General features: G+C 49.4%; 1 protein-coding gene across 1 annotated transcript in view; it reads left to right on the top strand.

Annotated features, from left to right (window-relative positions):
• The window catches only part of SLC24A3 (solute carrier family 24 member 3), a 470391-nt gene that overhangs the window by 323937 nt on the left and 120098 nt on the right, over positions 1–26356 (top strand). The window contains exons 4-6 of the mRNA XM_068566110.1: positions 12073–12147; positions 15171–15255; positions 15601–15704. Of these exons, the coding sequence (XP_068422211.1) occupies positions 12073–12147; positions 15171–15255; positions 15601–15704 (264 nt within the window). The remainder of the gene's footprint in view (positions 1–12072; positions 12148–15170; positions 15256–15600; positions 15705–26356) is intronic.

Genomic DNA, 26356 nt, shown 5'->3' with positions numbered 1-26356 from the left:
ATCATCGCCATCCTCCCCATCACCATCATCATCATCATCACCATCACCATCCTCACCATCACCGTCATCATCACCATCCTCACCACCACCACCACACCACCATCATCATCATCACTGTCATCATCATCACCATCCACCCCGTCACCATCACCATCATCAACATCATCACCATCCTCACCACCAGCACCACCACCACCACCACCACCACCATCATCACCCTCCTCCCCATCACCATCACCGTCACCATCATCATCATCGTCATCATCCACCCCATCACCACCACCACCATCATCACCATCACCATATCATCATCCTCACCATCACCATCGTCATCATCACCATCCTCACCACCACCATCATCATCACCATCCTGCCCATCACCCTCACTGTCACCATCATCATCATCCACCCCATCACCACCACCATCATCATCACCATCACCATCTTCTTCATTGTCCCCATTGTCATCCCATCACCATCGCTGTCATCACCATCAACATCATCACCATAACAACCACCATCACACCATCAAAAGCACTTTCATCATCACCATCATCATAAGGTTTTTCCAGTAGAGTCAACAGTGATCCCTGATCATCACAGATAGTCTGCGCCTGTGCATCCAGATATCTCAGCCTAGAGTACAGGAGCCTCTCCAAACTGACCTTTGCCTATTTCTGCAGCCTCATCTGTCTCTGCTTCCTCACTCACAATCTGCACTCCAGCCATAGTAAATAATCTGTAGTTTTCAGCACAAACCATGATAATTTATGACACCATGTTTTATTCATCCTGTTCCCTTGCCTAGTCAATTCTGTCCTGGTTTCTTTGCTTGTCTAACTCATGTTCATCTTCTCAGACATGATAGAAGCACCATCTCCTCCAGATAGTCTTACCACACCCTTTCGTTCACTCTCTGAAACCTAGGTTCGGTATCCTTCCTTTAAGCTCACAGAGAATCCAGTGAAGAGCTCTGTGTTTAGCTTTAATACCAAATACTGTGCTTAGGGACTTCCCTGGTGGCTCAGTGGTTAAGAATTTGCTTGCCAATGCAGGGGACACAGGTTCGATGCCTGGTCCCGGAAGATCCCACATGCCGCAGAGCAACTAAGCCCGTGCGCCACAGCTACTGATCTTGTGCTCTAGAGCCCGAGAGCCACAGCTACTGAGCCTACGTGCCACAACTACTGAAGCCCACGCGCCTAGAGCCCATGCTCCACAACAAGAGAAGCCATCGCAATGAAAAGCCCACACACTGCAGCGAAGGGTACCCCCCCGCTCACTGCAACTAGAGAAAGCCCGTGCGCAGCAACAAAGACCAAACGCAACCCCCCAAAAAAAAAAAATTAAAAAAAATAAAATAAAATAAACTTATTAAAAACAATGCTGTGCTTACATATTTAGCAGGCATGTTGGTGTTCCATTTTCCTGATCAAAGAATTGGGCAGTTGGACCCGACCTGACGTCACAGTGCTGACAGTTGACAGGTTTCGTGTGGTTGGCTGAGTGCTTTACAATTGTTGAATTCAACCATTCATTCAGAAAGTATTTATTGAGCACATACTATGTGCTAGCCCTGTTCTGGGCACTAGGGATACATCAGAGGGCAAGACAGACAAAGACCCCTGTCCCTGTGGAGCTCACATTCCAAGGAAGGAGACATACAATAAAATAAGCGTCATCATAAGAATTGTCTGGTGTGCTGGAAGATAATCTGGGTAATGGAATAAAAGAGGAGGTGGAGCAGGGTCAGAAGCAGGCGAGGGGGAGGGGGGGTGCAGGAGAGGCACACTGAAGGGTCAGTGGGCTCCACAAGGGTGAGGTTTGAACAAAGGCTGAAGGAAACGAGGGACGGAGCCACGTGGACGGCTGCGGAGAGAGTGGGGCAGGCAGAGAGAACAGCCAGTGCAAGGGCCCGGAGGCAGAGCCAGCCGAGGTCATTCAGGGAACAGCCAGGAGACCTGTGTGCCTGGAGCAGAATCCGCAAAGGGAGAGTAGGGGCAGCAGAGCGTCTGTACTCATTACTCAACATCAAGAGGTGTTACCTGAGTCCAGATGTGCAGCTTCTCTCTTGGAAGATCAGAAGCTCTGGCCATACTAAGCACATATTCTCATGCAACGTTGGTCAGGGCAGAGCACAGCCTGCCCACCTGAGATGGGCGTCCACTGTCCAGTGAGCCACAGACCCTGCCCCATCCACGTGTCTCATCTCCACGCCTTGCGGGCCCCTGTGGGCAGCTGAGGCCGTGGTGCTGGGCAGCAGCCTCTGGCAAGGATGCCCAAACCTGCCACCAACTCCCTGCCCTCAGCCCTGCCTTGACCGTCCTCCTTTCCCTCTGCCCTGATCTGTGCCTGTTCCGTGTAAGCCCAGTGAAGACTTCTGCTAGGCAATACTCTGAAAAGGAAGGAAGCCCACATAGATGAAAGGGAGTTTTCATTCCTGATTCTGCAAAGGAGACTCTTCCTTTGGAAAGAATGAATGGACTTCTTGAAATGTGTGCACGTGCTTGTGGGGAGGGTTGCCGGGGGACCCGGGAAGCATTACTCTTGCTCGGTCATACTTGTCTCCTGTCCTGACAGCAGGGCTTCAGGGGGATTTTATTTACTTTTTCAAAAATGAACTTATTAACCAAACCCAAAACTGTGTCTTGATCACACCACCTCACACCCAGTAGGATGGCTACTATGAAAAAAAAAAACCCCAAAAAACAGAAAATAACAAGTGTTGGTGAAGACGTGGAGAAATTGGAACCCTGTACACAGTTGGTGGGGATGTAAAATGGTGCAGCCACTATGGAACATAGTATGGCAGTTCCTCAAAAAATAGAACATAGAATCACCACATGATCCAGCAATTCCACTCCTGGGTATCTACCCCCAAAGCATTGCAAGCAGGGACTCAAACAGATATGTTCAACATATGTTCAACAGATACGTTCAGATATGTTCAACAGATACGTTCAGATATGTTCAACAGATGTTCAACAGATATGTTCAGATATGTTCAACAGATGTTCAACAGATATGTTCAACATATGTTGAACATATGTTCAACATGTACACCATGTTCTTAGCATCATTATTCACAACAGCCACGAAGGCGGAAGCCACCCAAATGTCCAGTGACAGATGAATAGATAAACAGAACGTGTGTATCCGTACAAGGGGCTATTACTCAGCCTTGAAAAGGTAGGACATTCTGACACCTGCTACAACATGTATGAATCTTGAAGACATTATGCTGAGTGAAATAAGCCAGTCACAAAGGGACAAATACTGTAAGAGTCCCCTTATATGAGGTCCCTAGAGTATTCACATTCATGGAGACACTAGGGATACTTTCTACGAAAGTAGAAAGGTGGTTGCCGGGGCTGGGTTGAGGGGGAATGGGGAGTTAGTGTTTAATGGAGACAGTTTCAGTTTGGGAGGATGAAAAAGATCTGGAGAGGGTGGTGGTGATGGTGGGACAGCAAAGTGCACGCAATTAATGCCATTGAACTGTACACTTAAAAAAATGGTTAAAATGGTAAAGATTGTGTTGTGCATGCTTACCACAATAAAAAAATTAAAATGAAATTTTTAAAAGTCAAAAAACAACATTGAGAGATACATGTATCTTTTTATAATATATATCTATACATATCTATATCTTTGTATCTGTATCTATATCTATCTATCTATATGTATATAGACAGAGAGAGGGAGAAGCATGTACTAGAGAGGTAGGTCGCTGGGTTCATATCTTGCCTCTGCCACCTAGTAGCTATGTGACCTGAGCCAAGTTAATGAACTTGGTCCCCTCTGCGAGCAGGCGGGATTAACCCAGTGCCCTGTCCTGCAGCCATTGTTGTGAGGGTCATTGGAGCATGTGTGTGCCTGGCCCCCAGGGAGTCCCTGTAAGGCCCACGTGGACATCAGCCCAGCTACAGAAACCTGTCCCCAGACCCTGCCTTTAGTGGATATTGAGGGGAAATGGCAGTTATCACCCCCACTTCCTTGAGAAACTGACAACCAAGTGAAATAAATGAGGTCCTCAGGGACTCTGGAGCCACTCTCAGAGTGGACCCTGTTCGAGAGGCATCTGGGGTGGGAGGAAGAGAGAAGAGAGAGAAAAAAGGAAAAGGACATTTCTCCAGAGTAGGCAGATCTCATTCCCAAGGCTCCAAAACAGTGACCCCAGTTGTGCTGACCTCCGAGAACACCGTCAGCCATGGGCTTCATCTGGGCATCGTGAGAGGCTTCAAGTAACATAGTTACAGGGTTTATGCCAATGAGCAGGTATATTAACATACACTCACTTCCTTTTTTGAGTCCCTGCGAGAGAATCCTCTTCAGGTGGAAATGGTTCCAAAGACCTTCGGATGCCAACTACAGAAGGACTAGGGGTGGGACTAAGGGGGAGCGTTCCCGTGTTCTGTTGGTCTCAGCTTTGAGAGCGATGCCCTGGCTGGGTACACACTCACCTGGGCCGGACTGCTAGTCCCGGCTCCCATGGATGTTTCCCCAGCAGGAGCCCGTGTTGAGGCTGGGCTTGCCCTCCTGGTTCTATCACAATTGCAGGACACACCTCAGCAAACAATCCGCAGGGAAATTTGAAAAGACCAAGGTTTATTACTCACAGATCCTGGAGGGTACACGGCATGCCCGGGGCCACACAGTGAGGTCACGGGGAGGGGGTGGGGGAAGAGAGAGAGAACAGTCTTGAGGTTCTGCCTTTATTGAGGTCAAGGATGGGGTGTCTAGGGTTGCTCTGGGTCGCTCTTTATTGGCGAATTTAAAACGTAAGAGCAGGAATTATGGTGCAGGTAGGGAAAATCAAGGTCACTCAAGTGGTCGCTTATCTGGGTCACCCAGGATTTCTGAAAAGGGAACTTCCAGGGTGGGGTCACCTGTCTCCTCATCTAGTTGTATAGCTGGCGATGTGTTTACTGAGGTGGATGCCTTTGGAATGGATGCCGAATGGGGGCATCCATTAGGGGATCAAAGCCTAATGTCGGGCACTTATATTGCACCCAGAAAAGCTCATGGCCAGGCACTTACACTACTGTCCCCACTAGACTTTGGGAGGACAGATGTGTCTGAGAGTGGTCCAGCTTGATTTCATACTGCGTTTCGTTCCTTCCACAATCTTCCTTAACCCACTTCCCTCTTGTTTTAATTCGGGCTGTCCTAGAAGCAGACCCTGAGACAAGCATTAGAATTCAGTGGTCAGGGACTTCCCTGGTGGTCCAGTAGCTAAGACGCCGTGCTCCCAATGCAGGGGACCCAGGTTCAATCTCTGGTCAGGGAACTAGATCCCACATGCTGCAACTAAGAGTTTGCACGCTGCAGCTAACACCTGGTGCAGCCAAATAAATATTAAAAAAAAAAAAAGAAAGAATTCAGCGGTCACTTGGAGTGCAGGAAGTAAGACAGAGAAGGGACAATTGCTAATAAAAGGTGAGCGATGGAGCTTACAACACTATGGGTACCTGAAGCTTAATTCACCTGTGGGAACCCAGGCAGACAGCGTGGAGGGACCCAAACCAGGGGGTGAGGGAGCTGGGACTGATGCACCAACTCCCATCGGTCAAGTCTTCAAGGAAATTGAGGCAGATTCTGACCATTGAAAGGCAGTAGGGTTCTATACATTAGTAACACCTGAATAATATGGCAGGCCCAGGGGGCACCCCTAGCCATCTGCTACCTTCCTCTTCCCTGCAGCCCTCACCCCCAGATCCTCCTGGTCAGAACCCAAGTCTGGCTTGAGGCTGTATTTCTCTCTCTAGTCACCAGGGCAGTGAGCACTTTCGGAACGATGGCCGTGGTGGTGGCAGAGACAGAGAATGGGCATGTGAGTCAGTCCTGCCGTAACATCATGGGGCCACTGGACACCAAGCTTGTCAGGGGGGAGAATGATATTTAAAGAAATAACTTTTTTACCAAGTTTAATCATATATGATCACTTGAAGCTATGAAAAAGACAGAGAAGGAAAAAAGGTAGTTTTTTTGGTTATTATTCTAACCGTATTCCCTGGGAGATTTGGAACAATTTCCACCAAGGCCAGAGTTCTATAGATCTTCCCTGGAAATTGCTTCTCCAGTACCACCTTCACTGAAATTAAAGACAGAGCAACACGAGTGCAGATGATGTAGTACAAGGAAATTGTCTGTGAAAAATCTCTGACTGTAGATGCCACATAAAACGGCGGGGTTAATGTCATGCTGTTGGGATACATTTGCCCTCACAGTATGGAAGTCCTTATGTGTATTGACATTTCAGCTAGAGCCTGTTCAGCTCCATTAAGCCACAGGCCACGACAATTTCCTTTTACCTTAGGTATTTTTCGGTTTAACCATTGTCACCAAAGTTCTCTAGTTTTATTAGTCCCAAGCAACCTTTAAAATTGCCTGATGAGATAGAATTTATCTTTCAAAATCCCAATTCAGTAACCACTTTCTCTGTGAAGACTTCTCTGACCTCCTTCTCCTGTGCCAAGCAGAATGAATCTTCTCTGCCCTGTATTGGTTAGGGAGGCACGTGGCTGCAAGTACAGAAACCCCAACTAATGGTGACTGAGGCAAATAGGGGATTCATTTTCTCACAGAGTAAGAAGTACGGAGGGAAGTGGTTTCTGGCATTAGATCAGCTGGTGAATGGCGTTCTCAGGGCTCTCTTCCCCTTAACGTGTTGGTATGTATTGTCATGCTTATTGTCTCATGGTCACATGATGGCTGCTGGCATTCCAGACATCACATCCGAGTTCAAGGCAGGAAGAAAGGGTGACTTTAGTTGAATCTGTCCCTTATTCTCATTGCCCAAAATTGTGTCACATGACCATGGCTAGTACCAGGGAGGCTAGAAAAGCTGAGTATATTGTCATTCAAAGCAACAAGAAGGTTTGATTTCTTGGAAGTTACATCCCGTTATTATTGTTTTCACTCTGGCTCCTTTTATCACCTTGGCTGTAGCTGTTACCTGTTGCCACAATAATGCTGTGTAACAAATGGCGTCAAAACCTCAGTGACATACAACAATAAACATTTATTTAGCTCATGGGTGTTTGGGGTTCAGCAGAACTGGGTGAGCTTGGCCAGGCTCAGCAGGGCTTGCCGGTGTCTGAGGCCGAGCTGCTTGCCAGCTGACCTCTGACAGCCTCAGCTGGGAGAGTGCGGATGACTGGCAGCAGCTGCTGTGCCAGTCATGCTCTTCGGCCACTTCCCTTGACAGCTTCCAAAGGTGACACCAGCTACTCTGTGAGCACCCCCCGCCTTGGAACCCATTCACTCCAGGTGAGTGGGGCCCTCATTCTGTGCAAGCTTGGAACGGGGTAGAGAGGAACGTGTGAAGGACACAGATGCTGCCCTTCAAGAGAAGGGAGGCAGATACATAAACCTGAAACATGGCCCGTGGTCGTGGCAGCACATGGTCGATGTCAAAGTACAGATGCCCTGTTAGGTTCCTGGGGAAGAGAAGCCCCTGTGGTCTGAGACTTGAGCTGAAGCTCACACAGGTGCCCCTCTCCTCTCCAGACACCGTCACTCATCTTTAGAACATGGCCCGCGTTGGCCTGCCCTGGTTGCTGTAGCCGGGCTGCAGTTTCCACGTGGACCAATTTCCATGTGGGCGGTCCCAGGGTATTGGGCCAGCTCAACCATTTTTGAGACGTCCAATCTGTCTTGTGTTTTGTAACGCACCTTGTAAAAATAATAACATTAAAGAACATCATCTAACAACTCCCCATCTGGAAGTTTATCCTACAAATGCAAAAGGATATATGTTTAAAGATGTTTATTGCAACACTGGTTGTGGTCCATTTATAAAGGAAAATAGGGATTCACTCAAAATACAGAGGTAGTGAGGGTTTACCCGCGTTCATGCTGATCACATTTAAACTTGTATGTAAATGGTATATTTATGGATGTAGAGAAGGGACTTGAGGACACGGGGAGGGGGAAGGGTAAGCTGGGACGAAGTGAGAGAGTGGCATGGACATATATTCACTACCAAATATAAAATAGACAGCGAGTGGGAAGCAGCCGCATAGCACAGGGAGATCAGCTCGGTGCTTTGTGACCACCTAGAGGGGTGGGATGGGGAGGGTGGGAGGGAGACGCAAGAGGGAGGGGATATGGGGATATATGTATACATATAGCTGATTCACTTTGTTATAAAGCAGAAACTAACACACCGTTGTAAAGCAATTCTACTCCAATAAAGATGTTAAAAATAAATAAATAAATAAGTAAGTAAGTAAGTAAATAAATAAATAAGGACATCAGTGGCTCCGAAACGGCAGCCCCCGAAAGTGGATGGCTAGGATTCTGAAACCGTCCCTCCCTCTGTGTGGTTGGAGAAGACAACTTGTTAGTAGGCGAGCTGAAAATAGAAAGTGGAGATGGGGTAGCAGATCAGAAACGACCTCTGCACGGGGCGGCAGCCGGGCCCCATGGGAAGGCCTGGAGAGGGTGCTTGGCTGAGTTACGATGCTCTCTGAGGTGCCTGGGAGACGGGTCCGTAGCGCCCTGCCTCCCATGGTAATTAGAAGGACTGAGTGAGAGAGTCCTTGTGAAGGACCGGAGCAGGCCTAAGTTTCTGGCCCCACGAAGGGTGGCAAATATTATTAATAGTGATGGTATTATTATCCTTGTCAATGATGCTATTATTATATCCTTTGGAAATACAGGAATGGTCAAATTAATCCCCAAATGCCTCATTCTCTAAAATACGTGGACCAAGTGGTATTGATAGGACCATCGATATCACACTTCCAGTAGGCCCTCTGCCTCTTCAGGTTTGACTTTGTACATTTGTTTTGTTCCTTGATGCTGTTTTGCTTTTGTGTTTTTATTAGTAGTAGACCTTTTTTAGAGCAGTTTTAGGTTCACAGCATAACTGAACAGAGGAGGCAGAATTCCCACATCCCTCCGCCCCCGTCACACACACAGCACCCCCATCAATATCTTGTTCTGTTTTGTTTGTTTTTCCAGTGGGAACCCGATTTCCAGTGGGTAACATGGTTAGAAGAGAGTTTCTTGTAAGCAAAGTGGCATGCCGCCCTCAGATGCCAGGAGGTGCTCTGCAGCTGGAAAGGAGCCCCATGGCCTGGCAGGCCCCTGGGTGTCAGAGGAGCTTTGTCACAGGGTATCTGAGGGTTGGCGTCCCCACCTCACGCTGCCTTGTGCACGGCACTAACTTGGCTTTCAACAGCCATCACCCTTGAAAGCACAGAGAGCCTGGCAGATCTATTCATTTCTGGTCCTAATCCAAGAGTTGACATTGCCATGCGTTAGATGGAGCTTCTTGCCTCGAAACAGGATCAATACATAATATTGGAACATGGTCTTGGAGAGAGAGTTTATGGACTTGTAAGCGGCATTGGGGGTTTTAGCCTGTTGAGTACGTCAGCTACGGACAGCTTATTTAGTTCTTGGTTAATCCACAGATGTGTAACTCTGTATTCCAATTACTGCATTTGGCTGTCCCTTCAAAGATAATGATAAAGCCTGCATAATATGGGATCAGCCAAATCTTACGGCAAAAGAGAGTTTGAGTCCATTGCAACCTGGGAATGTATATTCTGACTCACCCACAAAGGTATAAAATACAGCACTAATTTTTTTTTAATTGACATTTCCCTCTCCCCCCGAAAAAACACCCCACAGGCAAAAAACTCTGTACAGCTTATGAATAGACCAATCAGTAGAAAGTTATTTTTAAGGCTTCTCGGCATGGCTGGCTTCCCAGGCTCACGAGAGATTAGAAAAGTGTAAGAAAGAGTCCTGACCTCTCAAATCTCCCACCACCTACAAAAATCACATAAGAAACACAAATTCAAGGTGGACAAATCAGAAAATATGGATAGGAATTATAAAGTGCAGATAGAGTTATACCAACCAAGGGAAAAACTATTTTGATTTATGGTCTTACAAACTCTTATATGCAAATATCAATATATAAGTGTGTGTATATGTATGCACTCATATACATAGGTAATTTAACGAAAAAGAGATTGTACACAATGTTTTATAGCATTTTTTATTTAACAAGGGATCGTAAATGCCTTTCCTTGTCACTAAATATGAATTTACATAATCCCTGTTAACAGTATTTCCTGGAATGATGAATCATTGCTTATATAACCCATCCCCTATTGTATATTTTGTTAGGCTTTGGTAATTTATTATAATCAGCATTTGGGAATGAATATCCCTGTTGCATATGTTCCTGTGCCCTTGTCTGATACTTCCACAGAATCAAGTGTTAAGATGCACTTTAGAATCTTACAATCTGGTTGAAAAGACCAAACACGTAGATGTGAAAAAGAGAACCAGTTCATAAAGGGGGAGGAGTGTCTAAATGAGCGCAACAGCCAGGAGTCAAAGGCCAGAGAGATCGTCTCATGCTTGAGTTGCTCCAGAAGGCTTCTAGAAGGACAGCTGCAAGTGACAGAAACACAAATCAGCTTAAGTATCAAAGGCACATTATCAGCTCATGAAATTGGAGAGTCCACGTTGGTTTCAGGCTGAGCTGGGCCCAGAGTTCACGTGGTGTCACTGGGCACATGTGTGTGTGTGTGTACACACGTGTGTATCCACCTGTCCCACCTCTTGGTTCGGCTCCTTGCTGGGTGAGCTCACTCTCAGGCAGGCTCTCTAAGACAGCTGCAGACTCAGGTGGTGCTTCTATCTCCAAGGAGAGAGGCCCCCTTTCCCAGCTTCTCTGTTGACCCCTGCCCGGCCCCTTGCAGACCTCTTGCCCACCCACCACTGCCTGATGGAGAATGGCGTGTTCCGGTGCCCAGCCTGGGCCCTGTGCCCGTGCCCTGTGGTGAAGGGGGTGGGGTATGTGATAGAGGCCCTTCCTGCAGAGCAATTAGCCAAAGGAAAAGATGCTGGGAGGTCAAAATACGAGAGAGAAGTGACTCCTGAGGATGCTGGAACTTGAAGGATGAGCAGCCACGCCCGTTAGATGTTTGGGGCTGCAAGTAACAGGGAAACTCCAAATCAAATGGGCCTGTTTGCCGGTATGTTATGCTGTGAAGTCCAGAGGCAGGGGGTGGCTCAGGGACCATGTGATCAATGGCTCAGTGACGTCATTACATTGACTCAGGGTCAACTTCATCTCAAGTCAGAGTTCTCTCAATTTGTTGGCCAATGGCAGTCAGGACTCCCAGCTTCCTGGTCCACAGCTAGAGGGTGAGGACCCACCCTCTGTGGCAAGGACTGTAAAGCCTTTCCTGCCATCTGATTGGGCCAGCCAAGGTCACGTGCCCACCCCTGAACCAATAGCCATCCCTGAGGAATACTGCACCCTGATTGGCCCATCAGGGTGATCTACTCCTGGAGGAAAGGGTGGAGCCACCTTTCACATGGGAACAAAACTGTGGTCCTGTTAGGAAGGAGTGGAGGATGGATGCTGAGTGGTCAGCCAACAATGGATTGCGAATAAGATCTCATGAATTAGAGAGGAGACATAGAGTTGGTTAAGGTAGAGAAGTGATCTGTGGCCCAAAGGTAGAATTCCAAGGAATGCCTTGGTTATGGTTGACCAAGGATATGGAAGCAAGATTGCAGGGGCTGTCCTGCAGGGAACAAGAGCGTGAACAAACTCAGTAGGAAGTATTCATCTATTTGTTCCTTCATTGCACATAAATTTATTGAGCACCTACTGTGCACCAGGCCCTGCGCTGAGTGCTGGGGATCAATGAGATAAAGTTCATACCCTCATGGACTTTTAGAGGGGGAAAGAGACAACGAACAAATTAATCGAACATAAAATAGGTCAAGAAAAACAAAGCAGAATAAAGGAGGTGAAGAGAAAGGGAAGGGAGGGGAGTCCAAGGCCCCTTGCTTTGATTGACATTAACCCAGGGACCTGAAGGACATGGAGGACGGAGCCAAGTTGATCTGGGGGGAACGTGTTCTGGGCAGAGGGAACAGCACGTGTAAAGGCCCTGGGGCAGGCATCCGTGGTGTGTTTGGGGACCTAGGAGGTGGACAAGGTGGGAGGGTGGGAGGTGGCAGGCATTGCAACGACTTTGTACATGGTGTAATGACTCTGACTTTAACCCCTTCTCTCCTCTCTTCCAGGCCATGTACATGTTCTACGCGCTGGCGATTGTGTGTGATGACTTCTTCGTCCCCTCCTTGGAAAAGATCTGTGAGGTATGTGTCTGAGCCCCGGTACTGCTCCAGCCTCCGCCACTGAGGCCCTGGGGAGCCCTCCATGCAGCTGGGGTGGGAAGGCCAGGCACCAGCATGCTTCAGAGCCGTGGGCAGCATTAGTGCAAAAAACATCTCCAATCTGCTTAGAATTTCAGTGTGCAGATGTGTAGTTGGGCTTTAACCCTCACGGCCAGTGGTCCCTGCCCCATTGGGCGTAACTCAAGGTACCGCCTGTGCTCTGCTCCTGCTTTCTTTCTCTTTAAGCCTGGTTCTTCCTTTCTCCCCTCACTTCCTCCATCTTCCTCGCTGCCCTTTCCTTCTGCCGCTGCCGTAACCCTCCCTCGTGATTCAATTCGTGGGGTCCTCGCAGAGCGAGAAGTCTTCAGCCATACCTCCACTGCCCTTCCTCTCCACGTTATGTGCAGAGACGCTCCAGGCAGAGGCCTGAAAGGCAAGACGATAAAAGAGCTGGCCACAGAGACCAGGAAATCAGCCGGGTGAATGCCAGGCTGAACACCAAGTTACACCCCTTTCATCTGAAAACACTTAGCATACCTAGAACTCTTTCATTCTCTTGCTTCTTTCATCCCTTTTTCTGGTTTGAAATGTAGTTTGCTTTATCTGGACGCTTTCTGTTTTATTTTATTTTAAATTCAGAATCCCATTTGCAGAAGGGGTCTCTTCCCCAGATGCACTTCCGGTGCATCCAGAACGCCTGCTTCTTCACATAGCCTTCAGCCTGGGCTGACCCTCCCTTTCTTCCCTCCCTTCCCCCCAGTGTCTGATTTGCTGGGTCTTGGGGGGGACAGCGGGGAACAGAAGTAGCATTTCTAATAAGTTCCCAGGTGATGTGGAGACTGCTGGTCTGGAAGACACACTTCGAGAACTGCTAACTGAAGCAGTTTCTTCCACATTCTGAAGTCTGTTAGTTTTGTGTACTTAAAGAAATAAAAGAGAATCATGCCGCAGCAACCGTGGAGAGGCCCCGGGAGTGGAGGTGGGAAGTGGGAAAGGAAAATCAGTGAGCTGGTCTCTGAGATGGACGCCGGCCAGCGTGGAAGCCTTTTGTCCAAAGTGATTTAACGTGAGAACAGGGTCGCCTGATGGAGAAGAGGAGAAAGCACGGAAGCACCTGTAATCGGGGTCATCTGTGATGTCTGAAATCCACCTTTTGGCAGTTTATTCCTCATGGGAAGCGAACTACTCTCTGTCCCACACGTTTTTTGAATAGCAACGTTAAGACCTCGTGCTGGAAATGTACATACAATTGTCAGAACGTGTTCTCCTCCACTGAGGAGACCCATAGCACCTGTGGGCACAGCCCTTGGGGAGGAATCAAGCTGAAACACAGCGTGGGCCTTGCCATCGCGGGGCCGTGGGACGCGGGGCAGCTCCAGAGTGAGACACAGGGGCAAGTAAAGCGCTGGAGCTGGAGATGCAGAGGGAAGAGGAGGTGAGAGAGTGACTCGGCCTTGGGATCGGGGAAGGGCTTGTGCAGGGGCAGGATGGGAGCAGCGGTCTCAGTGGCAACGTCTTACAAGGACGGATATTTAAGCCGAGAAGAGTCTGAGCAGGAGAACCAAGCTGGGAGAACCCGGGGCGGGACTCAGCATGCGTGCGTGTGGGGAGCCCTGAGGACGCCAGGCTGGGGCATCAGGAGGGAGCTGGGAAAGCTTCTGAGGACTGTTCCGATAGATGGAAGGGGTCCTGAGGCAGGAAGACCCCCCCCCAGCTGGTGACTCTAAGCACCCAGTGCCAGGTGGCCAGGGCCAAAGTGAATGAGGGGTGAAAGGGGAGGGGAGGTGAAGGAGGAAGAAGCAAAGTGAGTGAACGACGGAGCGAGAGGAACAGGAGATCAGCCCGGCTGTGGAGTCCACAGCTAATGCCCGAGCTGGAGCGGACACAGCAGGGAGAGGACAAACCAGCCACGGAGTGTGAGCGCTGTTAGGGTACCTGCCCGGTGAGACGGGATGCCCGGCACCGCTCACAGCCACACCTTTCACCTTGAGGTATCAGCACCTCCATCTTAGGGTCTCCTCAGAACCACATGCAACGTTTAGCTTTTCAGTCAAGATCGAGGGAACCCAGGTTTCCAGGTCAAAATGCTCAGTAGGGCTCTGGCGGCAGCCTCTTGATGGTCATTCGAGCTGGTGGCCTTCGCCGAGGCCGTGCTGCCCCTCCGTGGCTGAGCAAGGAAGTGCAGCTGCGGTGCCGCTGGGAAGAGGGAGCAGGGACTCTTAGCTGGGATGCCCGCAGGGAGCTGGCTGTTTCCTGACAGCCAGCAGCTTCCTTTCTGCATCAGGACTGGATGCAGAAAAGCTCCCCGCACTACCCAGCCTCAGTGTCACGTGTCTTCTTGCAAATCACCTTTCGGATCAACAAACGGGGTAACCTGGACAGTTCATTGTGTAGCTTATCTTGGCGGGGCTCATCATCTCTTTCTACTCATTCTCACCACCCCCCATACTCCCCCTACCCCGGGATTCACGACTGCATTGAGAATGGGGGTGGGTTTCAGGAGGGTGACCCTCCCCACTCCCAAAAGCCTCCATAGCCTCCTAGACTCAAGGCTCTAAAACTGGTTACCAAGAGCCTGATGTAGCCCGAGATCATCAGCATAGTAATGGAAAAAATCAGAATGGTTTACGTAAAAATGTGGATTTGAGGGTCTCTTTAAATAGGGATACTTGGCAACACAGAGGGCACTGAGCTCTTAAAAAGGAGGTGAAGTCCCACTTGCCTCACATGGCCCATGCCCGTCCCCCCATTACCTGTGCAGCCCCGGGGGCATTTGGCTTGGGATCCCTGGATCTTGTCAGAGCCTTTAATTGGAGGGAACATGTAGCCCCCTCCCTGATATTGCCCCAGAGAGGAGGTGTGGCCCAGCGGTGGGGGGTGGGCCGGAGAGGCCGAGCTGGGGAAGAAGGGGAGGCTGAGGATGGACTGAGCTTGGGACCTGGGGAGTCCCAGTCACCTCCGTTCCAGGAGAATCCCGACTCACCTGTGCTTTTGCTCCTCTGCAGCGCCTGCACCTCAGCGAGGATGTGGCTGGGGCCACGTTCATGGCAGCAGGCAGTTCAGCTCCAGAGCTGTTCACATCGGTCATAGGTAGGTGCCCACCTGGGGAACGTCTCAGCCCTGCCCTCCCTGAAGGACAGGGCCTCTGGAAACGAGAACCCTGAGACCCCAAGGGGCAGAACACCAGCCTCCCACCCGCTGGGGTTGCTGTTATTATTTTATTAAAGTGATGCTTTTGCTTGGCATCAGTGGGTCCCAGACCCAGTACCAATGGTCCTGTGGGACAGAGGGCCCAACAGACATTAGCAAGCTCTCTCCAACCCCCTGCTGTCTCCTGTAGATCCTGAGAACAGTCTAATGTTTACAGAAGCTCCCCTGCACCCACCTTGGGTGCAGCCCACTCCAGCAGCCAGCTGATGTTGGTCTGTGTTTCAGGCGTCTTCATCACCAAGGGTGACGTGGGAGTGGGGACCATCGTGGGCTCCGCGGTGTTCAACATCCTGTGCATCATCGGCGTCTGCGGGCTCTTCGCCGGGCAGGTAAGACTGGCGGCAGAACGTGGCATGGGGAGGGGGAGGGGCGGCGTGGAGGTGAGGCCGGGACCCGTCTCCCTGGAGCGCACCCACGTGGGGGCCAGAGGTCTCGGGCGGGGTGACGTGGGGTCTCACGCCCCAGGAGGCTGGCCCAGCCGGGACTGGAAACCCAGGCACCATGATCTGGTCTCCGTGACGATGGATCGTGGAGTGCGCGGATCCACGTGAATAAGTAACCAGCCCGCGAATCTGAACGTGTCACGCTCATTTTGATATGTTACTGAACTGAACTAGAATGATGTAAAAACAGTCTTAGGAATGGAAATAGAGTAAATGAGAGAGAGAGAGAGGGAGAGAGAGGAAATGACAGGTTTTTTTTCCTGCTAAAAACAATTTGCACTTGTCACAGTTTGGGGCGAGTTCTCTCTTTTTCGACAACGATCAAGCATTTGACTTCTGTGTCCACTTTAGCTTACTTTGGGGGTCATGAGGGGCTTTGCATGCCTGCCTTTAATCTACAGAGACTATTCCACTGCCAGGAGGTGTCGTGGGGCCCGTGTCCATCTGGTGTCTGTCTTGGAAAGTCTTGGGAAGACACCCGAAGTCACCAAAGTAATGAGGCTGCTGGGCGTCTGCAGCGTTGCAGTGGGTGGCTGGGGGTTTCCAGTCACCCTGGCCAGCTCTGATGCCCTAGTTTCTTCGTAGGGAGATTATTCAGAAACACAGTCCTGAGCTCTCTGCCCAAACAGCCAGGACTCTGTATCTTCTAGGAAAAGCGACTTCTAGTGACTAGCCCATGAGGGTCCCCAACGTGCAGTATTGAGGAACCAGGTGACCCCACCAGCCTCCTGGCTGTGGAGGGAGGATGCAGGGTCCTGCTAGAAGCGGCTGGTTGGTTTGCAGGGCTAAGGAAGCTCCTGCAAACCTTCTCCCACATCCTTTTCCAGACCCCTCGTCGTGTGGTCAGCTGGCCAGGGGCGCCCAGCTCGACCCAACTCTCAGGCAGACTCCAGAGTCTGTAATGCTGGCTGTGCCCTGGCACCACTGCCCTCCGCATCGCCTGCTTTTCACTCCTGTCTGTCTTCTTTATGCCAACTGATTTGTCTGGGTTGCCTGGTGGGTTCGATGCTTCTGGGCAACAGGCAGAGGGACACCTTGATCTCGTCAGGGGTCGGCTCCAGAGCCCACAGGCGGATGCTTACTTCTGAGAGGAAGCCGCTGGGCAGCCGGGTCCATACGCGGTGATTGAGTTCCACCCAACTTGCAAGACTGAACATTTTCTTTCTTCATTCTTTCAGTCACTTATCTCTTGTCTTAGATTTTGTGGACCCACGATGTGGCGTTTTTTTAGATCTCCTATAAATGTGGTTAGTATCGCAAAAAATGAGGGTCCGTCTTTGCCGTCGGGGCCGTCTGTACTTTCTGGTTCTCACCTGTGCCGGCCGCCCTCTCATTGCCTCCCAGAGATGAAGTCACATTCTGCAGAGCCTGTGGCTGTCAGCACTGTCTTAATTAGCATCGTCACCGTTAGCAGTATGAGTATTAGTGCTGTCGCTAGTTCATTAGTCATTTGTACCTGAAGCCTGATGCAAAGTCAGGCCCAAAGGGGGAGAAATAACGTAAAGAAGTGAAACAACTGGCTGGAAAGTGCTGAGTAAATACCACGCAGCTAATTACATAGGAGGTGGGTGGAATGCATTTGTGTTTCATAAGTTATTAGCGATGAGGGTGATCACTGGCTTGGTTAGAACAGAAAAGACACATTGCTTCTGGAACTTTAGCAAGTGCTGGTATCAGTCAGTTCACCCCCCACCCCGGGAAGGTCTTTGCCAAGCTCATCTCACATGATTGTGGAGAGAAACACCAACTACCACAATGGTGTTAGGCGCAGCCCATGGGATGATTCTGGGGGCCGACCCTCCCTTCTGACTTTCCTTGTCCTGTGTCCACTCAGAGAGCTCCAAGGCCACCCAGCTCTCTTTTTCAGACCTTTGTAGAATCCCAGAAGTCTTTGCAGAGGGAGAAAAATGATGTTTTGGAAAGAACATGAGCCTGGGGATCAGACTGGCCTGAGTTTGAATCCTGACTCTGCCGTTTGCTGACTGTGGAGCCTTGGAGAAGTTACTTTACCTCTCTAAGCCTCAGTTTTCTTGTCTATAGGATGGGTACAAGGGCATCTACCTCCTAGCATCGCTGTAAGGATGAAACATAACATGTTCAGCATCAAGCAACACCTGGCCCACATGGTAAATGCTCAATAAAAGTTAGACACCACGATCAGCTCTCAGAAGAATAAGGTTCCCTGGGGTCCCTGCCACTAGATTCCACCCTAGGTCACTGCAATAATTTGACCTACCCGTTGACAGAACTTTTTAATGAAATAGTGGAACAGCCACAGGATGCCTGGTGAGGAGGGACAGGAAAGTCAGGGAGAAGGTCTTCTAAATGAGAATCAAGAGGAGGAGGAGTTGGTAGAAGAATGATCTCAGAGGACTGGTCCTTGCCTCTGTGTTTTCTGATCAGTGGGAGGAAAACAAAAATCTGTGAGACACAGGCACTGCCTTACCTATTGAGAAGCCTTCCCCGGCAGTGGCGTTGGTACAGAGGAATGTTACAGCGAATGATGGATATGGGGAATTGAGCTGATTAATAAATCTAGTCGTGGGTCTCACTTAGCAGTGTTGTTTACATTGCTCCACACTTTCATTTGCTGGGAGAATTACCAGTGAGTGCCCGTGGGCCTCTCTCTAATGTATCCCGGCGTGAAGGGCTGCTTGTGACCAAGTCTGCTACCCATCTGAAATTAAAGTAATAAAGCCATAAGGTTTGAGTTCCTGTCTCAATTAGGGTTTTGATGAATTCGATGTAATTAAATGTCTGCTGTATTTGCAGTTTGCAAACATAGCCAGTGCTTTGGTGTTCGCCTAAGGTACTTTGGGGAGTTTTATGGGGCAAGAAGGAAATTGGTTCTTAGAAAGTGGCTTCTAGAGAAATTCTTGGCATCCCGCCAAGACGTTTACAGGGCTGTGGTCCTGCAAAGTTTCTTTATTTAAGAGCAAAAAATAATAACAAAGAGAGAACCCCAAGCTCTGGAGGCAAACTGCTAATGTATCTCAGGGATTGTATTGAAAGAACTTCATGCCAGTTTTGCAAAACAACGTACTTATGAATTTAAATCTACCATTCAGAGTGTATTAAGCTTTAAAAGCATAACCACAGACAGACAGTAAACAGTTTAACTGAATCCCAGATACCAGACTTTCATATTCCGGTTATTACAGGCTGTCATGAGCCCCCTTGTCAGCTCTCCTGGATCCTAGAAACGTGCCTGATGTTCTTTGGTGAGGTCCACCTAATTTTGGCTGGGTTTGCCTTTCTTCAACTAACACCATGTCCACGCTGGCCCCTTTACACAAACCCAGGCAGCACCCAGAGGTGGTGCCTCTGAATGGAAACCTGCCTTGGATTGGGTTTCCCCAGAAGAGAATCGAAGCCACAAGTTCAAGTTCAAGTAGTTTAGCTAAAAGGTGATCCCAGGACAGGCCAGCCAGGAAGTTGGGGAGTGAGATAAGGAAGAAAAAGCAGCCGAGGAAAGTGTGTTCCCAGCAAGTCCCCAGTGTGGGCACCTGGTTTGACTGCTTCTGGGGGGACTGGGAGACGGTGTAGAACGCGGCCTCCAAGTTATCTCACCCAAGGGGGAGGGAGCAGGGGTGTTTATCCACCAGCCTCCCCCATCGTTGCCTAAGGACTGCCTTTGAGGGATGTGAATTCCCCAACGTTCCAATTTTCTGGGCATATGCAGGATGGACTTTGGGGTCCAGAGAAAACCCCTAAGCAAAGAGACATGTGAGGCTGGCTGTTGGAAGGACCTGAAATGGTAAAGGTGGGGAGATATGAGTGAGGTCCATAAAGCATGGCTACAAACTCAAAACTCAGCCTTCAAACATAAGCCGTCCGGTGGGTCTCATCTCCAGCTCCCTGGGAGCAGACAAGCCTCAGTGCCAGGCTGCCTCCCAAGAGCTCAGCGCCAGGATAGCTTGCACATAGGGAAAGCCCTTCCTGTTCAAAATAACAGCTGCCATTCTAGGTACTTTTACTTCCACTTGGGATGCAGTAGACCTGAGCTCCCATGGGAGCACAAAGAGAAATCTGGATAATGTAAAAATCATCCTTCTATATGGATATCAAGGAACAGTGGAGACAAGAAAGGCTTGATGAACTGATTTCCAGAGAGAGCAGCCCATCGTACATGAGCTGTGAGCCCCGGTGGGTCTGGATGCAGGGGAACAGCAGGACCCAGAACTTCACGGGGTGGAGACAGGTCAGCTGAGCGTCAGCAAGGGTGGAGAGAGGTGGGATGCAACGGAGTCTGAAAGACGATCCAGGACAATAATGCTTTGATCCACCCACCCCAGATCTGCTGAGAAAAAAAAACGGAAGTGAAGGCAGGGCCGACGAACAGAAAGAAAATCATTCCATCTGCCCCATCTCCCACCTTCTCCTGAGACCTGAAATGGAGGCACCCAAAGGGAATTGGGAATTTGCAATGCCAGACCAAACCCTGATAAGAACTGTGAGACTGGCCCTTCCTTAGGAAGCTGGATGCGGTTGGGCTGAGCCGAGGTAAGCTGACGTTTGAACCCAGGCTGACATCTGAATAATCACCTCCTCCCTTTAGTCAACAGAGGAGAGAAGAGTTGGAAATTTCCAGAGGGAAAAGAACCAGTATTATTCTTCAGTTCTCACTTTTCCATATATAATTTCCAGGATGCAACAGTAAATTACAGGACCTGTGAAGAAGCAGGAACAAACTTATAACCAAGGGAAAACAGCGGCAGAAGTAAACCACAGATGATCCAGATACAAGAATTGGCAGAAAAGAATTTAAACTGTCTACCATCTGTCTTAAGTAGGGAAAGGTGGGAAGAATAAGTGAGGATGGGTAATTTCAGCAGAGAAATGGAAAAAACAAGAAAAACCAGATAGATGCTATATATGTTAAAAAATAATAAGTTACTGTTTATTGAGTTTCACCAAACTGCAAGCACCACACTAGATGCTTTATAAATATTTGTAGAAATACACCCCCTGACTTTTAAGATAGTATTGTCCTCATTTACAGACAGGGAATTGAGTATCTGGGGACAGAGGGCTACCATGAAGTAGTTCAGCCTGGATTTGAGCCCACATCTGCTGACTATAACATCCATTCTCTTTCCACGTGGGAAGCTTATGACTTAAAAACCTCCAGATGTTATTATTGGGTTCTTATAATTATCCCTTAGCTCGTGTGTGTTCCTTAGAAATGTTGAGTGTAGGAGCTCGGGACAAAGCGAAGAATAGACATGTCAGCACGATGGTGGTGACCCAAGCTGGGTGATGGAAGCTCTCAGCCCAACAAGTGCTCAGGTAGAAGCTCCTCTTGTAATCAGATGGCATCGTCCTCTGCTGGGCTTACACTTGCACCAAACAGATGAGGGATTCAGGCTAAGAAACACAGTGAGAGGTCCACAGACCACCCCAGTTACCTGTACAGCTTGGTTCCTGGCTTATTGTTCCCCAGACAAAACCCAACAACAAACACATCACCTATCAAGTTCCAGTTCTGAGAAGCATCCAGTTTCCCCAAGAGACCAGGGACTGAGGACAGGCGAGGCTGAAGACCTCACCCCACTAGTTGCCAAACCTAAAAATAGGAGCTGGAGGCCTGCCACCGCCACTAGAGTGGGGGGAAAAAGGCACAAGGAAGAGAATGAGTGATCTGCGGAGAAAGGAAGGGGGCAGGTGCAGGTGGAGGCCTCACCTGGGAGGCAGGATGCTATAATATTTGATCCGGTGAGGAGCCGGAGAGGAGAATTTGTGGTGCAGGAGTAGACCAAGGCCAAGGTCAGGTCCAGCTGGTGCAGTCACTGGATTCTCCCACATTCCAGGAAATGAGAGTTTCTCCCAGTGTCATCTGCAGGCCGCCTGCCTCAGGAGGACCTTGTTGAAAGCAGATCCCCTGCCCTAGTCCAGACCAACTGAATCAGAAGAGCAGCTGTACCTGCTTGAACCCCATCTGCAGGCTTAGCTCTGCTCAATTCTCAGACCAAGCTTGACCTTGGACAAGAGGCAGCCCTCCTTGGGCAGTTGGCCCAGGCAGCATAAATGGTCCCCTCTTGATGCCCCCATCCTGTGACTGGCTGTCTGCCTGAGGCCGTCTCCCTCACTGTTCCCTGGTGTCTTTTCCCTGGCCGTTCCCCCACAAGGCCAGGTCCTGACAGAGCCCCACACCTGACCTTTCCCTGATATATGCTGCTGTTCCTGGCCCAGGGTTCCTTTAGGGTCACTCACAGCTCTGTGCTGCTCCATCTCGATGGCCTCTGCATCCTCATCCCAGATCTCTGTGCTCGCTTTGACTTTGGCTCACAGTACTTGTTCCTGGTTTGTTCTACTTCCCTGAAATGATCTCTGGAGATAAGATCCCACATCTAGATTAGGTAAGAGGTTTTTGGTTTCAGGTAACAAAAAATCCCCAACTCTAACTTGGCCTCTTAAATGATGGAAATTTATTAGTGTCTGAAAAATACAGAAGAAAATGGACATCAGGCATGGTTTGATCAAGACTCCAGCACCATTTTCTGTGATTCTCTTGTCACCAACCTCCTCTGTTCCCTTCCTCATACATGTTTTCCTTAATGGCACAAAAAGAGGGGGGGCTGTAGCAGTTTCAGGGCTCATATTTCACACTGACCAGGAAGGAGGAGAATATCTCCCCACCCTTCATCCCTCACCTGGCATCATCAAACAAAAATCTGATTGGGCCGAATCAGGCCACCTGACCATCTCTGAACCAGTCACTGTGGCACGGGAACTAGAGTTACCCAGTTGGCTTAGATCACTCAAGAACCACCCACCCATTTCCTCCTTCTCCCCAGAGGTAAGGATATGATTGGTTCCACCTCAGATATATAGCTTTTGGTCCCTGGTTATCATAGAAAGCAAATAAATGACTACAGAACAAAGCCTGTGTAGTATCATGTGCTGCCTCACTGGCTGTGTTCCCTGGGCTGGTGTAACATAAATGATCAAATGCATACAGATCCGTCACAGGTCTTTGTGTGGACATATGCTTTAATTTCTTTGGGGTAAATAACGCAGGAGTGGGATTGCTGGGTCATATGGTGAGTATGTTTATAAGAAACCACCAACAGTTTTTCAAAGTGTCTGAAGCCCTTTTGTATTCCCACCAACAATATGTGTATTCCAGCCGCTCTGCATCATGACCAGCACTTGGTATTATCAAGTTGTTTTGTTTTAATTTTAGCCATTCTAGTGAGCATGCGTGGCACCTCGTTGCGGTTTTAACTTGCATTTCCCTGATGAGTCATAATGTTGAACATCGTTTCATGTGCTTACTTGCCATGCATATATCTTGTTTGGCAAGAGTCTGTTCAAATCTTTGCCCATTTTTAAGGGGGGTTTTCACCCTCTCATTCTGTGGTCCAGCAGTGTCTGTACCATGACACTCAACTACCCTTCTGAGACATTCTGTCCAATTCATTTGCACCTCCAAATCAGCAAAGACTAGGGCTGTTACAAATGCTTTAAAGTGATCGTGGCAATGTTTTGTTAGTTTTGTTGGATGCATTTGGGTTTGCAAGAGAGGTCCTCTGAAATGGCGCTCTTCAATCGTGTGGGAGAAAATGGAGAGGTCACTTCCCTTTCGTCCCGCAAAGGGTGTAGCAGTAACGAGACCTGAGATGCATCCTTCCAGAACGTGAGGAGGACAGCAGGAGTCTCTGTGGCTGGGGATGAACCTTCCTTCCGTGTAATTAAGTCTCACGTTGCTCCTTAAAATGGGCGAAGGGGATAGAGTTTCAGGTCACCGTCTAGGTCCTTGGAAATGCTGCCCTCAGTGCTGGTGAGGGCTTTCAACGTACAAGGAGCCCAGAACCTTACAGCCGGCCCAGCTGAGCGCCACCCCAAGAGGAAGGTCCGTCTTTAGGGCACAAATGTCATTTTCTTGTCATGATCATGCCCAGACAGACGCCACACCCCCTCTGGTTACAGCCAGACCCCCGCCCCACGAGCAGCTGAATCAGGGGCTGAAGGGTGAGTGGAGCGGGGACAGAAGCCTATCTGGCTGGCGGATGCTTGTTTAATTGTTTCTCTTTAACAAGCATCCCTAGTCGTCAGTCTGGCACTATTCTCACGGCTTTATACGTATCAACCCCTTTGGTCCTCACAAGAACCCTCTGAGAAGGACAGTGTTTTTACAAAAGAGGAAACTGAGGCTCTGAAAGGCCAAGTAAACTGCCAGTCATAGAACCATTAAGTTGGGAGGCTTTTAGGGCTGTAGGGGTCCTAAAAGCTCAGGAATGGGAAGATCCCCCTCCAGACCAGCTCTGCCAGTAGATCTGGACCAGAGGTCTCATACATTAAGCTTCCTCCATACCACAGCCATCCTCCCCATTCACAGCTCAGCACCTTCCCATCCCAGTAAAACCCGCCTCGCCAAGGAAGCAGAAGGGCGTGACCCCGTGAAAAAGGGAAGGTGGGCCATCAAATGCCTCCTTCACCCCAAGGTAGCATGTGTGGCATCTGCTGAACTTCCGTTCTGGTGGGTCTGGCATCTTGGGCCCCGCAATCCACTCCTGAGCTCCCTGAAACTGCTAGGTGACCCCAGGCACCCCCAGCCTGGGCACAGAGACCAACCGCCCCAGCACACATGCCCTTAATTCACAGGCAGAGCCTGCAGAACTAGGGAAGGTGAAGAATTCCAATCAGGGCGTTCTAACTCCATCCCAGGTGGAAAGTCACCGGGAAGCTTCCAAAATAGAAGGGACCAGAATGTTAGCAAGTGGTGACTGTGCGTGTGCAGAGGATGAGGAAGGCTGCTGCGTCTCTTCCCGTAGCCCGGTGTCCCCCAGAGTCCCCATCTCCCCTCCTGTCACCCCGCCCTCACAGGGCACTGCAGGGGCCGTGACAGAACAGACCACATTTCACGCTTTGGGTACTACCGGCCCCCGAGGCCTGTGGCTATCCAGTACCTAGAATCACAAGCCTGTTTTTGCATAATAATATTAACTCAAGGTGGTTTGTTTCTTATATCGTCATCTGTGAATTTAAACCCGTGGTAGTAATCCATGGATTGTGTTCTGGGGGAAATGTTTATTATATTTCTTCTTTGGGCAGTAAGTCCATTCATTGATTCAACAAATGTTTTCTGAGAGCCTGCTGTGTACCAGGCACTGTTCTAGGCCCTGGTGAGACACCAGTGAAGAAAGGACAGAGTTGGAGCAGGCTGTGGGGTGTTGAATATCCAACAGGAATGATGGATGGATGGATGGATGGATGGATGGGTGGATGGATGGATGGGTGGATGGGTGGATGGGTGGGTGGATGGGTGGGTGGGTGGATGGATGGATGGATGGGTGGATGAATGGATGGGTGGATGGATGGATGGATGGATGGATGGATGTGTGGATGGATGGAGAGAGGGATAGAGTCTGAGATAGTGGGATAGTGAATAGGGAGAGGGTATATGTGTCCAGGGGTGGTCAGTGCTGTGAAGAAAAATAAAGCAAAGTAAGGATTACAGAGAGTGGGTGGGAAAAGAGATATTGATTTATAAAGGATTTCCAGGGAAGGTCCCTCTGCGAGCATTGATAGTGTAATGGAGTGAGAAAATACTGCTAAATTCCACTCCATAAAGAAAATGGCACCAAATAAAATTAAATTATTTTTGAAAGACTCTGGTTCCAGCCACTGTTTCAAACATTTGAGCTCCTCTTTGAGCAGAGGGAACGTGCCGGCCAAGCGTATAGACCGCCGTTGCCCCTGGGATGCTGTAAAAGGCTGGTGGGCTAACCTCACAGGCTAGAGTGAGGAAAGAGCAATGCCAAGGGCAGCAGGAAGAGGTGTGTGCACTGACCACCCCCAGCCTGGCGATGATGGGATGCATGAGGAGGCTGCAGAAGTGAGGGAGATGATCGCGGTGCCAGGCTGTGAACTCCCTGAGAGCTCAGCCTCCCTCCGCTGGTTCCCACTCTGTCCGCAGTGCCGAGAGTATTGCCCGCCTATGGGGAGCACGCGGTCAATCTTTGATGCATTTACTAAGTGATGCGATACCCTTGATACCAGAGAAGGGGAGGGTTGTTGTATGGATCAGAGAGAGAGTTCACGGTGCCCCACAGCTGGACACAAACACGCCCAGGAGCTATTTGACCAGTGCCTGGGGCATTAGAAGATGTGTGGATGCATGTCACAACTTGCCATCAGGTGCCCCAAAGACCAGGTGGACTGAAACAGAACTTGAGACACAGTCTTGAAACAAATTGATTGGTGTTCTTAGGATCTCCACTCACTGCCTATTATGTGCAGAAACAGGGCATACAGAGTTGAACAGGATGGGAAAGGTCCCGGCCCTCCTAGAGCTCCTAGACCAGTGGGGGGACCCAGACAAAGAGTGTGGAAACCAATAAATGATCACATAATAGTATGAAGAAGAGACCTTGAAGGAAATGCATTGGGCAATGGTATGGGGGAACTGCAGGGGAAGGGGAGGGGCAGCTTTAGGGAGGTGGTCAGGGAAAGTGTTGCAAAGGAACCCCAAATCACGAAGGCAGCACCGTATGGAGACCTGGGAAAGAGAGTTCCAGGTGGAAGGACTAGTT

This window comes from Eschrichtius robustus, chromosome 16 (assembly GCF_028021215.1).
Source record: "Eschrichtius robustus isolate mEscRob2 chromosome 16, mEscRob2.pri, whole genome shotgun sequence".
In the NCBI taxonomy this organism is placed as follows: Eukaryota; Metazoa; Chordata; class Mammalia; order Artiodactyla; family Eschrichtiidae; genus Eschrichtius; species Eschrichtius robustus.
The sequence above is the reverse complement of the archived record's forward strand: the minus strand, read 5'-3'. Positions and strand labels throughout refer to the sequence as shown.